Source organism: Perca fluviatilis, chromosome 15 (genome assembly GCF_010015445.1).
Source record: "Perca fluviatilis chromosome 15, GENO_Pfluv_1.0, whole genome shotgun sequence".
NCBI classification, from domain to species: Eukaryota; Metazoa; Chordata; class Actinopteri; order Perciformes; family Percidae; genus Perca; species Perca fluviatilis.
In genome coordinates this window covers 34,282,526-34,296,426 of record NC_053126.1, presented here as the reverse complement: position 1 = coordinate 34,296,426, position 13,901 = coordinate 34,282,526, and the positions used below count along the sequence as shown (strand labels likewise).

The window sequence follows — 13,901 nt, the reverse complement described above, 5'->3', positions numbered from 1 at the left end:
TACGTTACGCGCTTAAGCACTCGTTTTTTCTCCCTGATCTTTCTCGGGCGGATCCGTCAAGTATCGCCCCTTTGCATCCGTCATGATCTTTATAAAGACGCTGGGACCTTCTCTTAACACTTGCCACCAGCTCCTCAATTCGGCTGGCTACAGCGGCAACGTCAGCATCATTTGGGGATGTTGTTGCTGAGAGGAAGAAATCAAGAGATAAGAAATATTCTTCTTGATTCCATGAAAAAATATTATTTCTGGTGTATGGGCAAGTGAGCCTCAACAATATTTTCATATTTCTCTGTAACTGAGAGGCTACACTTGTAGCTAAGGTTGAGTATAGTTAGGTTAGTTAGGTTATGTATTGTCCCCAATCGGGATAATCTTTTCCATACGTCATGAGCAATCAGAGTATGTGCTCCTGACTATGATTACAATGAGCCTCTGTGGAATTGCAGCCAAGCTTAGTCAGTTTAGTACAACTGAAACACAGGTTCAAGGCTACATGCAATTGCTACAAGCTAAATTCAAAGCATGACAAGACATTCAAAGTGATAGAGATTCTAAAATAAAAAAATATATTTCATTACTTTCATAATTCTACAACCACAGAAGTGATACATCAAGCAGCATATCAAACAGTATAAAACAGTATATTATACCTTCTGCCCACTCATTGATATCAATGATCCAGCTTTCCAGTTGATTGTCTGTGATGTCCATTTCCGTTTTCATGGCCTCCAGGTTATGCAACTGGCATTGCAGGGCTACTGTGGCCTTCAAACACAAATGACAAATGACAATGAAGGAAATTGCTACAAATTTGACTATTGTTGATAAGGATTGTAAAGTACCTTCACTATTAGAAAACCACATAGAACACTGATTAAATATACAGTATACTTGTATATACGTGGACTATCAATATACTGTAGGTAGTATGAACATTTAATATTTTATATCAAGAAACTGAAAAATACACACATGCAACCATCCATTTATTTCATTGTATTGAATAATATCTGTGTAAGTCTTCCCTATATTTTTGTGATATATGACACTTTATTTTACAATATCACTATGCGTGTTGCATAAGGGAAAACTGGTGTGTTTACCTTCCGATATCGGCGGGCAAGGGTGGAAGCCAAGTTGTCAAACTTTTGTTTGTTCCAGCGCATGGCCATGACCGTCAGCATGTCTATGCGTCCTGCAAAAATCAAAAATATGAGATTATCACCCTTCTTTCCAGTAGCAATAGGAGAAGAAACTGTGCAGACTTGTTGGGTACAACAAACTTTTCCAAGATAATAACTTACAGTATAGAACTATGGTACTAAACTGCTGTCTTGTGCCTTCGATTAAAGTTCCATTAAAGGGTTAGGTAAATAGCACAGGATAGTGAAGAAGTAGCATGAAACAGTGGCACAGGACAGTAGGCAAATGGTACTCTGACGTGTATTTTTTGATCACACTGCCCCTCCTCTTATTATCCTCACTACAAACAAAATAGGATGATGGTATTGTAATCGATCCATCCATCTGTGTTAAATATTCTGAGCTTTATATTTTCAGAGTCAGGATATATGCATTAGCTCAAAGTGACTCACCATTGTCATCAGGATCAAAATTTACTGGTTACCTTATCTGCTTTTGACATGTGCTTTGTGGTAACAGCAATCCTCGAGAGGGAGGCATTGCACTGCTCCACCTCTTCCCCAAGAGTCGAACCAGCCCCTTCCTTATACGCTCCACTCCATTTTACCTTTAAAAAAGAAAACAAAAAAGAAAACCTAAGTGGCAACAATCCTATGCAGGTTTTTAGGGAAAGAAAATGTCATGGACAATCATTTTTTTTCTTACCTCACATTTGAAATCGTGAGCTTTGGCATGAAAAACAGAAAGAAATGGCTTCATGGTGAGGAGCTGCTGAAGCTCAGGGCATTTCTCTGTCACTCTCCGGAGGTAAGGCCAGTACTTGCATGCCACATCCATAGCAAAAAATGTCACTGGCTTACAGGCCATTTGCTTTTGGAGGTACAGGGGGTAGGCAAAAATCTCCCCCCTGAACATATTGAGGGCATGAAGGAGAACCCCATGACGGCACACAGCAAGTTCCAGGCCCTCCTCATCGGTTTTTCCTGACAACTTCTGAGATGTTTCACGCACCGCTGACCACTGCCCTCCACAGACACCTCTTCCAGAGACCTAAACACGGAAGATGGTTAACAGTCCAAAGTTTTTCAAACAAAGTCCTCTGTAGGACGAGATGTTTTATAGGAAAAATATAATGACGTTGTGCAAGTTTACATGACTGGTTGAGGTATGGACGTAGTCCACGAATCTTCCGACGTCATCATCATTCGCAATGAACACGCCATCAAAGATGGCTTGTTCCTCCGATCTAAATAAAATAGATACATATTAACATATAGATACATATTAACTTTAAATATAATATATTCATATAATAATAATAATAATAATATATTTCCAATTCACAGCAGATACTTTCAAAGTAATGAACCGTCAATGCACACACAGAATTTTGTAAGTACCTTGCTGCACTCTTGAATCTGTAGTGCTTGCGGTTTTCATCAACAGATACTGCAAGCATGTCTGGGCTGCAGGCTGGGCAGTCAAAGTGGTCCACCAGGCATAATTTGTCCACTTCAAATCGGACAGCCTCCCACTCAAAGAAGCTTTTTCGGAAGCTGTCTGCTGTGATGTCTCCGCTCTGTTTCAAAAGAGTTCAGTAAAAGAGAACAAAAGAGAACAGTAAAACGGATCAAATTAAAGAATATACTACACTAAGGTAAAATGCTCTAAGTGGATACATTTCTGGATGTTTGAACTAATTTCGTAACCACTCCTTAGAATACATATCAAAGAAAATAAACAATGTGTAAATTTCACTCATACACTGGTACACACTGGTGTATTTGGGGGATCTGGCCATTAAACATACAGGATATTGTGTGACATTCAGTCTAAATCTATACTCACAGGGCTACAACAGCTTCCATTTGGCACATTAATCTAAGGGAACACTTCTGGGATCGGGAAATGATACTGGGGAGAAGATGTCAAAGTCTGTAGCCAATGGAGTTGAAGTTCAGAAATGTCGCCGTGCAAACTGCATGACTGATGAGAGTCTACTTTTTTTTTCCTGTGCAAATGAGGAAAACAGTGCAAATGTTTATGTGTACTTTCTATCATCATCATCATCATGCCCTCATAGTATTATTCCTTGAGTTACGCAATTATTACCCCAAATACTTACACGGCCAAAGCGAACAGTACGTTGATCCAGCATTCTAAGAAATGCTTGGCTAGACAGCCCTAGTGCTGCCATCTTCAGCTCTTCAAAAGAAAAAAGGACATCTGTTGCGTACACTGTTGAATGGTGAGAAGTGGCAGGCCAGTAGTCATTACGGATCAGGTCATCCACTCCAGGACTCCAAGTGGCTTCACATGCCTTGCATCTGGTCTGAGGCAATCTGAGATCATATCGCCCTGGAAAAAGAAGGAAATATATACTGACAGTTAATTCTGACAGACGCAAACTGTGTCATTCTGACAACTGATACGGGAATCTTTGACTAAGGATGAATCAGGGGGACACTTCTACAAACATTTTGTAAGGCACTCTATTGGAAGTCACACTTTCCTCAGGCAAATTAAGTATTCAAACTAAGGTTCATTGTTTTCCTCCACATAGGTGGGCCCATCCAATCTAATCAACACAGAACCAACTGACACCTCTGGATTTCCAGCCATGATAAAGAAAAGTTCTGGATGTGTTCCACAATGTAACATAATCATGATTCAAATATTCATATATAGTTGTGACAGAAAGTGAGAGGGAGTAGATATGGGGTGTGATCAGCAAATAGCTGTGGGTGATATTCTCCAGCCACTTCTACAGAAGTGACCCCCACCCCACCCATAAAGTTCTTCTTGTAACCACAACTATGGACTGTCCTGCGTTGACAGTGGACGATCCTCGTAGACAACCACATATTGTCTCTGGCATCTCCAAAGGGACAAGACGCTCTTGAAAGAAAAAAAAAAAAAACACATGAATGTGAATTAAAGATTAACATAGTTATTTACTGGCAAAAAAAATATATTTATTTTTTTAAGATTACTTTTTGGGCATTTTAAGCCTTTATTTTGATAAGACAGGTGAAGTCATGAAAGGGGAGAGAGAGGGGGGAATGACTTGGAGCAAAGGGACGCAGATCTGGGTCGAACCTGGGCCCGCTGCGTCGAGGAGTAAACCTCTATATGGGCGCCCGCTCTACCAACTGAGCCATCTGGGCGCCCTACTAGCAACTATTTTTAAACCAGATGTACTTGACGGCTTCATCGACCTATCAGAAAACAGCATTTAACGTAATTTCCCTTGTGAGATTAATAAAGAATTATTATTAGTTTTTCTGGTGATAACTGGAATCAACAAGTCTGAGAATGTGACTTTCAAATACTACAACTTACCACACTGGGTTAAAACCCTCTCCACAACACAAGTTGTGGGAGGCAATGGATGAAAAAATCCATGTGTCATTGAATCCCTGTTGTGGAACACTTGACCTCGGGTGACCCTGACATCACACTGGCCACAGAGGAATGGGTGTGGTCGGCAGTCACAACACGGATAACGGCTGGACCGTTTCCACAATGTTGGCAGATCAGAGTTGCCGCATGTTGTCCAGCCACCATGGTGTTGACCAGACGGGGTCTCTCTTTCTCCCACCACCCTGATATGAGGCTCTTTCGGGTCGACCAGTCTGTTGAGGCTTGAGGTGGCGTTTCATCCTCATGGATGTCCTCACCCAGTGAGCGTTTAAGCTCTTGAAGGAAGGACTCTGTTAAAACAATGAACAATATTGAACAAAAGACAATGGCATTGAACAATGGCCATTTTATAATAAATTAATATACTGTTTGGAACCAGTGCAGTCAAAATAAAGAACACACCCGCAGTAATGGAAGGAAAGTCACTGGTCACTTCCCCACTGGTGTCCGGAGCCCTGACATTAGAGACACCAGTCTTCCGACTCTGGCTGTGACTGGGACCTGCTATAACAAAAAGGCTGTTGCTTTTTACAGGCAATGACACACTGATGCTATAGGCACAGGTATATAATAGTATGTTCTAATTCAAACCCATGACTTGTGATCATGTTGTATACCATTCCAAGATGTAAAACTAGATATGGAGATAAAGTACACATTTAAATTAACATGAATGTCAAAAAAATCTGACCTGCTTGTTTGCGGGATGATCTGGGCCTGCCGTAAATAATGTTTCCATCACTGTCCCTCTTATTCCACCTAACGTCTTGCTTGCTGTTTGATGGATGACTGGTGGAAGGCTGACTGGTGGATGGTTCTGCTGACTGGTGAATGCTAATGAGCTGTTGGAGGTTTTGGAGGTGAGCCTGATGTTCAGCCTCATCGACAACGTCACTCATCTCCTTCAGGAGACAGTCCAACTCAGGATCAGACATGATACACAATATAAAACACACACAGGGACAAACAAAAGACAAGACAGACAAACAAAAAACTCCAGTCAGAGGGGAGGGGCGGGAAGGGGGGGGGGTGGAGAGAGGGCGAGACAGTAAGACAAGAGAGAGAGAACACAATACAACAATAGAGAGAGTAACAAGATACAAGACAAACGTGGCTCTGAAAAGTGCCTTTTTTTTGTTATAAGATGCTGCTAATATTAAGTATTTGGAAAGGACAGGGATTAAGGAACCTGCAGAGAAAGAGAAGAAACAAATCAAAATAGAATAGATCACCAAACTACATATTACAATATGAATAACCACTACGCTAAGAAGTTAAGTAAATGCTGCTCTTGTTGATTCACAATATAAAGATTGATCCATTAAATATATCAATAAAACTAAGTATAACATCAATAAAAATAAGTAATTGTGTGAGCAAGGGTTAATCATATTTTGATTATATATAGCTATAGCTATATACAGGATACATAGGATGGCAACCATTTAGCTTAGCTGCTAATGTGGCAACCAAAAGCCACATGCCTGGTTGCCTAGTTGACAACAACTTCAAAAAGTTAATGTTGAGCCCTGAATACAGCTGGCGCAGAAATGAGGTCCAAACGTGTTATACATATATGTAACTTGTCACAAATATCTGCCAATGCCAAAAGTACATGTCCAAATCAATATCAATAAACAAGCACCAAGAGCTCCGAGTTAGCTAATCTAGCTAGCTAGCTAGCAGAGGCTCTGCCTAGCTACTTTTCATTTAATTTTGATTCAACAAACAGTTGTATTATGTCATTGTCTTTCTAATACAGCTCTCACAGTGTGGTTATCAACAAATATGACAACATGTTTTTTTGGCCATAACTTCATCATTTAGGACATGTATTGTGTATTGAGTTACGGCTTAACCACTAGAGGGCGCTGTAGTCCACAATACATTGTACTGGATGTTTTTTTGGACATAACTTCATCATTTAGGACATGTAAATGTTTATTCATTTCTCTTGCTTATTTGATCGTTGTACTTACCATGGAATCGCACTGGGCAATGGTTTTCCGGGATCGTCGCACACAGTGACGCGTTGCATAAAATTGCGCTAAAATATCAATCATAATGAAAAATTACAGTCTTAATATTTTTTTTATCCTTGCTCTAACCCTAACCTAACTACACAAAAAATATAAAACAAGTAAGCAAATTGGACCAGACAGAATACAGAATTATAGGACAGAGTGTAGTTTACCCATAGCAACAGTTGCTATGCGTGGCTGGTTGGTTGAAATGGATGAGAACGTAAAAAAAAGTAAAAAAAGAAAAACAGTAGGCTCACTATTAGCCATTGTAAATTGAAATACCATCAACAATTATAAAATATCCCACCTACATTAAGGCATGTTTTAAGCCTACAGCAAAATATGCAACTCCTGTAATTATGTCATTTTAATGCAGCCCAAAATTATATATTAAAAAAAAATTTGTGGCGAGAGAATGGTTTCTGCCCCACGAAAATGTATGTATGTAAAATCTGCCACCGCACCAATGATTAACAGTCTATGCACCGCACGCTACTGCAAAATACATATTTGTAGCACAAAATCAATCCCTGAAATCATACTTTCCAACGCAGGCAAACCGCTGGATGGCTAACCCCATTCCGTCAAAATCCAAAGATGAGGGATTTGCATTCAAATCTATGGGAAGACCCTCTACGGTGTCAAGCGACGAAGAGGGAGTACGTTCACAAATCTCTGGGATGACCCTCTACGGTGTCAAGCGACGAAGAGGGAGTACGTTCACAAATCTATGGGATGACCCTCTACGGTGTCAAGCGACGAAGAGGGAGTACGTTCACAAATCTCTGGGATGACCCTCTACGGTGTCAAGCGACGAAGAGGGGGTACCCTCAACGTCGGCTTATGGACGTCTGGGGGAAATGACCAAACGGCAATATGTGACGAATAGGGATGAGACTGTGTTGTCCAAACAAGGCAGAAGTACACTTATCTTCATGATGGATCCAGTAAGATGACTGTTAAGATAGCTAGCTTCCAGCTGCTGCTAACATAGTTCAGGACTAGCTACCCTAACGCTAACACAACAAACTAAACAGCAGGCAAAACACCCACCTACGAGGAACGCCCCTTAATTATTTATTTAAAGTAGGCTTATTTTCTTGTTTTCTTGTCTTGCTTATTTTTTTGTTATTTTCTTGATAACAGACCGTTGCTAAGTATAACACAACGTTGCCATGCATAGTAAAGCAGTTATGTTCACTCTGGAGGACAGCTATCAATTAATCCCAAAAAATCAGAATATGGAAGATTTTAATATTAATTTCAATATTTTTGGAGAGAACAAAACTTTTTGAGTTGGGGTTAATGGCTGATTTACCCCGTAAAGATGGTGTATTACAGTAGATGGTATTTTACACTTCTAAAGGTATTTATTTCTGACTATTTTCTGTGTATGTGAACTTCCTTCTGTCTTTGTGCTGCTACAACACCTGAGTTTGTTCTCTGGAGATCCATAAAGTTTTATCTAATCTCATAAAAAGGAGGATTTACTGATATTATGGCTGATAATCTAAATCCTTATAGAGAAAATTAATGGGATTATTACTTCCAGACTGTTGCGCTCTATAGTTACTAGTTACTTTACAGATGGAGATTTTACAGACAAAACAAATACATTAAAATGAAAGTAAAGAACAAAGAGTTGATGAATTGTAATAACTAGCAAGACTTTCTTGATAAATGAATGGTTTAAACAATTTTCAAACATTTAATGGTTCCAGCTTCTTAAAGGTGACCATCTGCAGCTTTTATTTTCTTTATAATAATTTGGGGCTTTGGAGACAACAAGCTAACTGAAGATGCCACTATTCATTTTACAGGGGACATTTTACTGCCCTGTTTACTTTAAGTACATTTAGCTGATAACACTTTCATCTAAGTAATGTTTTCAATAGTGACCTTTTTTACATGGTGGTATTAGTATTAGTGTTACTGTACATTATAAATTACAACACAAACTGCAGCTTTTCACACACAAACACATACATTTCTGTGTGACTTAGACCTTTAATCTCCTTTATCAAAATATGTCTACGGAGGTCAAGTTACAGCACTTTATGAGTCATTATGAACAATAGAAACATTCATGCTGTACTTCCTTCTGTCTTTGTGCTGCTACAACACCTGAGTTTGTTCTCTGGAGATCGATAAAGTTTTATCTAATCTCATAAAAAGGAGGATTTACTGCAGCACTTTGATTTCCAAGGACCTCATAAACTGGAAAATCATTTATTGATTTTTCAACCTAAATACAAGAATTAAACACTGACAATAAAGACTAACATGTCCAACATCAGCAGTGGTGTAAAGAAACTAAGTACATTTAATCAGGTACTGCACTTAAGAACATTTCATTTAAAATGTTTTTGTACTTTTAGTGTTTCCATATTGTGTTACTTTCTACTTTTACTGCTCTACATTTATCTGACAGTTATAGAGCTCAACAGTGACCCACTTTCTTAATGGCTCTGGTTCCAGAAGTGTTTTATCTGTTAAAAGAGATTGAAGCCTGTAACCAAGCCAACCAGCTACCAGATGAATCGTGACAATAAAACATTTGATTCGGCGCAAAAAAACATTTTGAAAATGGCAAAAAAGTCAAAGGTACAAGATTGTGTACAGAAACTATCATAGACTTCAGTGGTAGCAGCTTGCTCTAGTACTGTAATTCGCGGGTACGGTTTCAATGGTAACAGCGAATTGGACCAATGAGAGACGTCATGTTACGCTTGTGGGTACTTCTCCATAAGATCACGAATAAAACGTGTTTTTCTTAAAACCAGGTTGATTTCATACGGACTTCTGGCTTCTACAGGAACAGAGACTTTGTTTCACATCCTCACAGCTCGTAGTCAGTCTACCTCGGATGGTTTAGACATTATGGCTCATAATCTAAATCCTTATGGAGAAAATTATTGGGACTATTACTTCCAGACTGTTGAGCTCTATAGTTACTAGTTACTTCACAGATGGAGATTTTACAGATGAAACAAAGACGTTAAAATGAAAGTAAAGAACAAAGAGTTGATGAATTGTAATAACTAGTAAAACTTTCTTGATAATTGAATGGTTTAAACAATCTTCAAACATTTAATGGTTCCAGCTTCTTAAAGGCGACCATCTGCAGCTTTTATGTCTTTTAAATAACAGTAAGAGATCATTTGGAAAATGTTTTTCACTCATAACAACTGAATCCTTACATGCAAAGAGACAGCATGCAAAATCCACCTTAAAAACAAAACAATATATACAACTGAAATATGTGGTAAACTAGAAGTCAAACCCCACATGAAATGTACTTTGTTAGATGCACTTTTCCTTGGCCCCTGATTGGCTGCTTGCAGCTACATTTTGGTTTCTAACCTGTGATTGGTTGGCTCTCTGTGCCTTCTTTCCTCAAACTGGCTAGATAACAGATGACATGTGTTTAAGGGGAGGGGACTACACAGACTTTATAATATATAAAAATGAAATGACAAACTATTCAACAACAAGACATCACCAGCAACAAGACAACAGATCAACTGCTGTAAAAAGACAAAGATGTCGGGCACTCTTCCTGGTAAGTTTATTTCATTTATAGAACTCTTACTCAGTGTAGTGTTTGATAAACCAGCAAAGAAACAACTTATTCTCTTATTATTACTGTTTTCAACCAGATCTCAATCAAAACATTATAGCCTCCATGCTTTATTTTACTAGCACTTCATGTTCTATTAACTTTATGCTGCATTAACTTTGTTATATTAACTTTATGTTTCTGTAGTTTTACAGTCTTCACAGACCTTGTTTCTTGTATGACACATTCACATTCTGCAGCATTTAATTTGCCATTATTGCACTGTGTTGTATTACATTTTTAAAACATTTGTTGACATTTTTATTTGTCTCAATTACTTTACATATATATCAACTCTTGCTCAAAGATTTGTGTCACAAAATATGTAAAAATATATATATATGTTTTTTGTTTACTGTGATTAAGCTTTTCAGGCAAATGTGTATTGACAATGAAAAATTACTAAATCATTACTTATATGATCATTCCTAATTTAAACATTGCCATTCATCAGCTTTCGCTTTTTAACAACACATGTTTTTGATGGCTTCATTAATTAATTAAATTAAACTGCCCGGATCGAGGTTTTTTGGGGATTTTTGAAGTTAACGGAACAATACACGTGTTACCAAGTCCGGTTTTCAAAATAAGGTGTTAACAAAGGGTATATATATATATATATATATATATATATATATATATGTATATATATATATAACATAACAGGGAAATAGGATGTTTCTGGACACATGCTGAAAGAAAAATAGTCTCAGTTAGATGGATGAAGAAATATAAATTGAGACACAAACATTTAATGTTCTTGGATCCTTACCAAAAGTGGGTTGAGCTGAGGGTTTATCCTCTGGTCAGGGGCTATTTTAGGACCTTACGGCTGGCTACATTGCACGTTTAACATATGTGGAGCAGATGTTCCAACACTATAATAAACTACCACTATAATCAATGAAACTGGTGACACCGGACAGAGAGCAGCGTAGTGGTGCGTAAGCTCCGCGGAGATCTGCTCTTCTATTTATATATTTTACATGAAGTGTGTGCGGGCCTTTCACACAGAAATGGATCATAAAGTGTTTGTCTTTTAAATTAAACTACCGATATACAGGAAACAATTTCAAGAGTGTTTATTTCTTGTTTCCGTCTCCTTTTGATAACAGTAGATTTCACAGCGCTGTGCCGGATCCAAAAACTGAACAATAATCCCAAAGTGAAAGCTTTCCGTCTCGCTGTGACTCACACAATCCTACACGGTGTGGCGCTGCAGGTGTAGCTAGTTAACAGATACATTTTGCGGCACATAGGCTCTGCAAACGGTCCTCATACGCGTTCAATGTAGCCAAAGCGTAAGACTCAGCTTTAGGTAACAGTTGATAATCTAAAATTTGGAACAGTTTTAGTACACAACACTGAGTTGAAAACAGCCAGCGGCGGTTGACTAGCTGTGGGTCCAGATACACGTTTTTAATATTTATCCGTAAAGTGCAAAACAATAATTCAGACTTGCAGAAAAATAGCTTTGGTATATGAACTGTAATATGAACAAAAGAAGTGTTGCAAGTGCTGAAGTATTTCTGCATTAGAAGCCCCCTCAGGTCTGTTAGATTGTGACAGAACTGTTTGTGCTTTGAAACAATCAAAAGAAGTCTTTAAATATTAATGACTGTTTCAATTCTCCAACAGAACCAAAACTGAAGATTATGCTCGTTGGATTGACTGGAGATGGGAAGACTTCAGTCATGAACACCCTTCTGGGAAGAGATCAAAAACATGGACGCAGCGCTTCCTCACAGACAACAGAGTGCAAGAGGGAGACAGTAAAGCGTGGTGACCAAGAACTGGTTATTATCGATACTCCGGGTGTGCTGAACACAGAGAAAAAAGAAGAAAAAAAGGTGAAGAAAGACATCGCAGAAGTCATCGCAGGTGCTGCTCTTGATGACGGTCCTCATGTGTTCCTGTTGGTGATGCAGGCGAAGGTTTTTTCAGAGAAAGATAAAGAAGCAGTGGAAATCATTCAGAAGATCTTTGGTGATGGGTTCGAAGATTACACGTTGGTCTTGTTCACCTACGGAGGTAAACTTGTACCTACGTACAAAGATGTGGAGAAGATTGAATTCCTTAAGAAGTTCATTCAGGGAGATCATTCTGTTCATTCTTTTGAAAATATTGAATGTAAGAATGTAAACGGTGAAGAAAAAGAAAAGCAAGTGTCTGATCTAGTGGAGAAGATCAACAAAATGGTTGAAAAAAACAGGGAGCGAAATGGGCCACGTTACACCAGTGACATGTTGAAAAAGGCGCAGGAAATCCAAAAACAAATAGAGAAGGAAATAGAGAAGTCAGAACATAATGGCACGAATGAAGTTATCATGCGTAAAACAGTTGAGAAGTTTGTTAATGAGGTGGTGGGCGAGCCATTGGTAGGTTTAGTGTTCGGGATTGTTAAATTTGCCATGGAAAAAGTTGCTAAATGGGTCAATAAATCAAAAAAACGCTAAAAAAGTGTATGACGTGAATGAATCTATTTGTTTCTTTAGCTTTTTTTACAATGAGTGAATGAATAGTCTATTATTCTATGATCTGAACTATTGCTGAATAATTGCTTGGTTTTCCCAATAAATCATGATTTATAGCCTAATAAGGTTAATAACAATTAAAAGTAAAGGTATTTGTGTGAAGAAAAAGCAGAAGTGCAGGTACTCAGGTACTGAGTATGTTTGTTATGCAACTTGATTACTTCCCCGTGGAGGCATGTGAGTTTGATACAAATTGTATTTAGGGGAGAAACCTGAGTACAAGTGTCCTAGATAGGAGAATTAAACTATCTAGGTTGATGCATTTATTTAAACCAATCACACAAAGAAAGAGAAGAGGAAATCAGGCGGAACTTCCGGCAGCTCCGGAACCATCCGGTAAATGAGCCATCGTCGATCCAGAGTACAGATGTTGACATCCAACCCTGTATTACCATTAATTAGATTAATTAATTAGAAACTGCTTAAAAATGATTTAACATCACAATTGATAAATGTGCTGTTATGTAAGCCAGTGTGTAATGGAGGCTGCTTTTCAATCATTAGAAAAGCAGAGCCTTCCCAAAGAGCTGTTAGATGATTCACCGAATATGTCTTATGATTGTACTTGTCTTAACTTTTGGGAATTTTGTAATTGCTTGCAACAAAGACATACCTGGTTTCTAACAGTAACTGGTGATGTAAAGCAAGAAGTTGGCTTTGTCTACGTCTAAAGTGTATGCCAAATTGATATTTTTCGCATGCATGTACATCCTTATGTGTAAAATGACAATGTTGAACATTTGAGAATTGAGGTTTGAATGGAGGACTTCTGTTGCATGTCATCTGCCCACTCTTTCTCCCTATGCTCTGCTCATATACACAATTCAATAAAGTAAAATGCAATAATGAATGCATGAAATTATGCAGCAATAATTAAATATTAACAGACATTACATTCCTGTACTCTATCTAAAGACAAATATTAAGGTGTGGGGTTTTAAATCATTGGTGTCAATATTAATTTTCTTTATCAGCAAATAAAATCAAACTAAACTCTACAGTATTTGTGTGTCTATTTTTTTCCTGTGATTTGTTACTGACTTTCATTTTAATGTTTACACCAGGCTTATTTGTCAGTACTTTATGTTCTGATGTTTACAAGGTTGGAACTTCAAATATATTATTGTGATTGAAGTAGTTAAATAAAAATATCAT

The 13,901-nt window shown here is 38.1% G+C and overlaps 2 protein-coding genes across 2 annotated transcripts; one reads left to right on the top strand and one right to left on the bottom strand.

The window, feature by feature from the left end:
- Positions 1–4: 4 nt before the first annotated feature.
- On the bottom strand, positions 5–5,541 carry LOC120575309. Its single transcript, XM_039826027.1, has 11 exons — positions 5,261–5,541; positions 4,972–5,070; positions 4,489–4,859; positions 3,272–3,504; positions 2,547–2,725; positions 2,299–2,392; positions 1,852–2,196; positions 1,636–1,753; positions 1,107–1,198; positions 654–768; positions 5–186 (listed from the first exon to the last, which is right to left on the bottom strand). The coding sequence occupies exons 3-11, from the start codon at positions 4,556–4,558 to the stop codon at positions 5–7; spliced, it is 1,428 nt and encodes a 475-aa protein (XP_039681961.1). The 5' UTR covers positions 4,559–4,859; positions 4,972–5,070; positions 5,261–5,541.
- Positions 5,542–10,074: 4,533 nt separating this feature from the next.
- LOC120574916 (GTPase IMAP family member 4-like) lies at positions 10,075–13,798 on the top strand. Its single transcript, XM_039825433.1, has 2 exons — positions 10,075–10,155; positions 11,851–13,798. The coding sequence occupies exons 1-2, from the start codon at positions 10,137–10,139 to the stop codon at positions 12,666–12,668; spliced, it is 837 nt and encodes a 278-aa protein (XP_039681367.1). The 5' UTR covers positions 10,075–10,136; the 3' UTR covers positions 12,669–13,798.
- Positions 13,799–13,901: the final 103 nt, after the last annotated feature.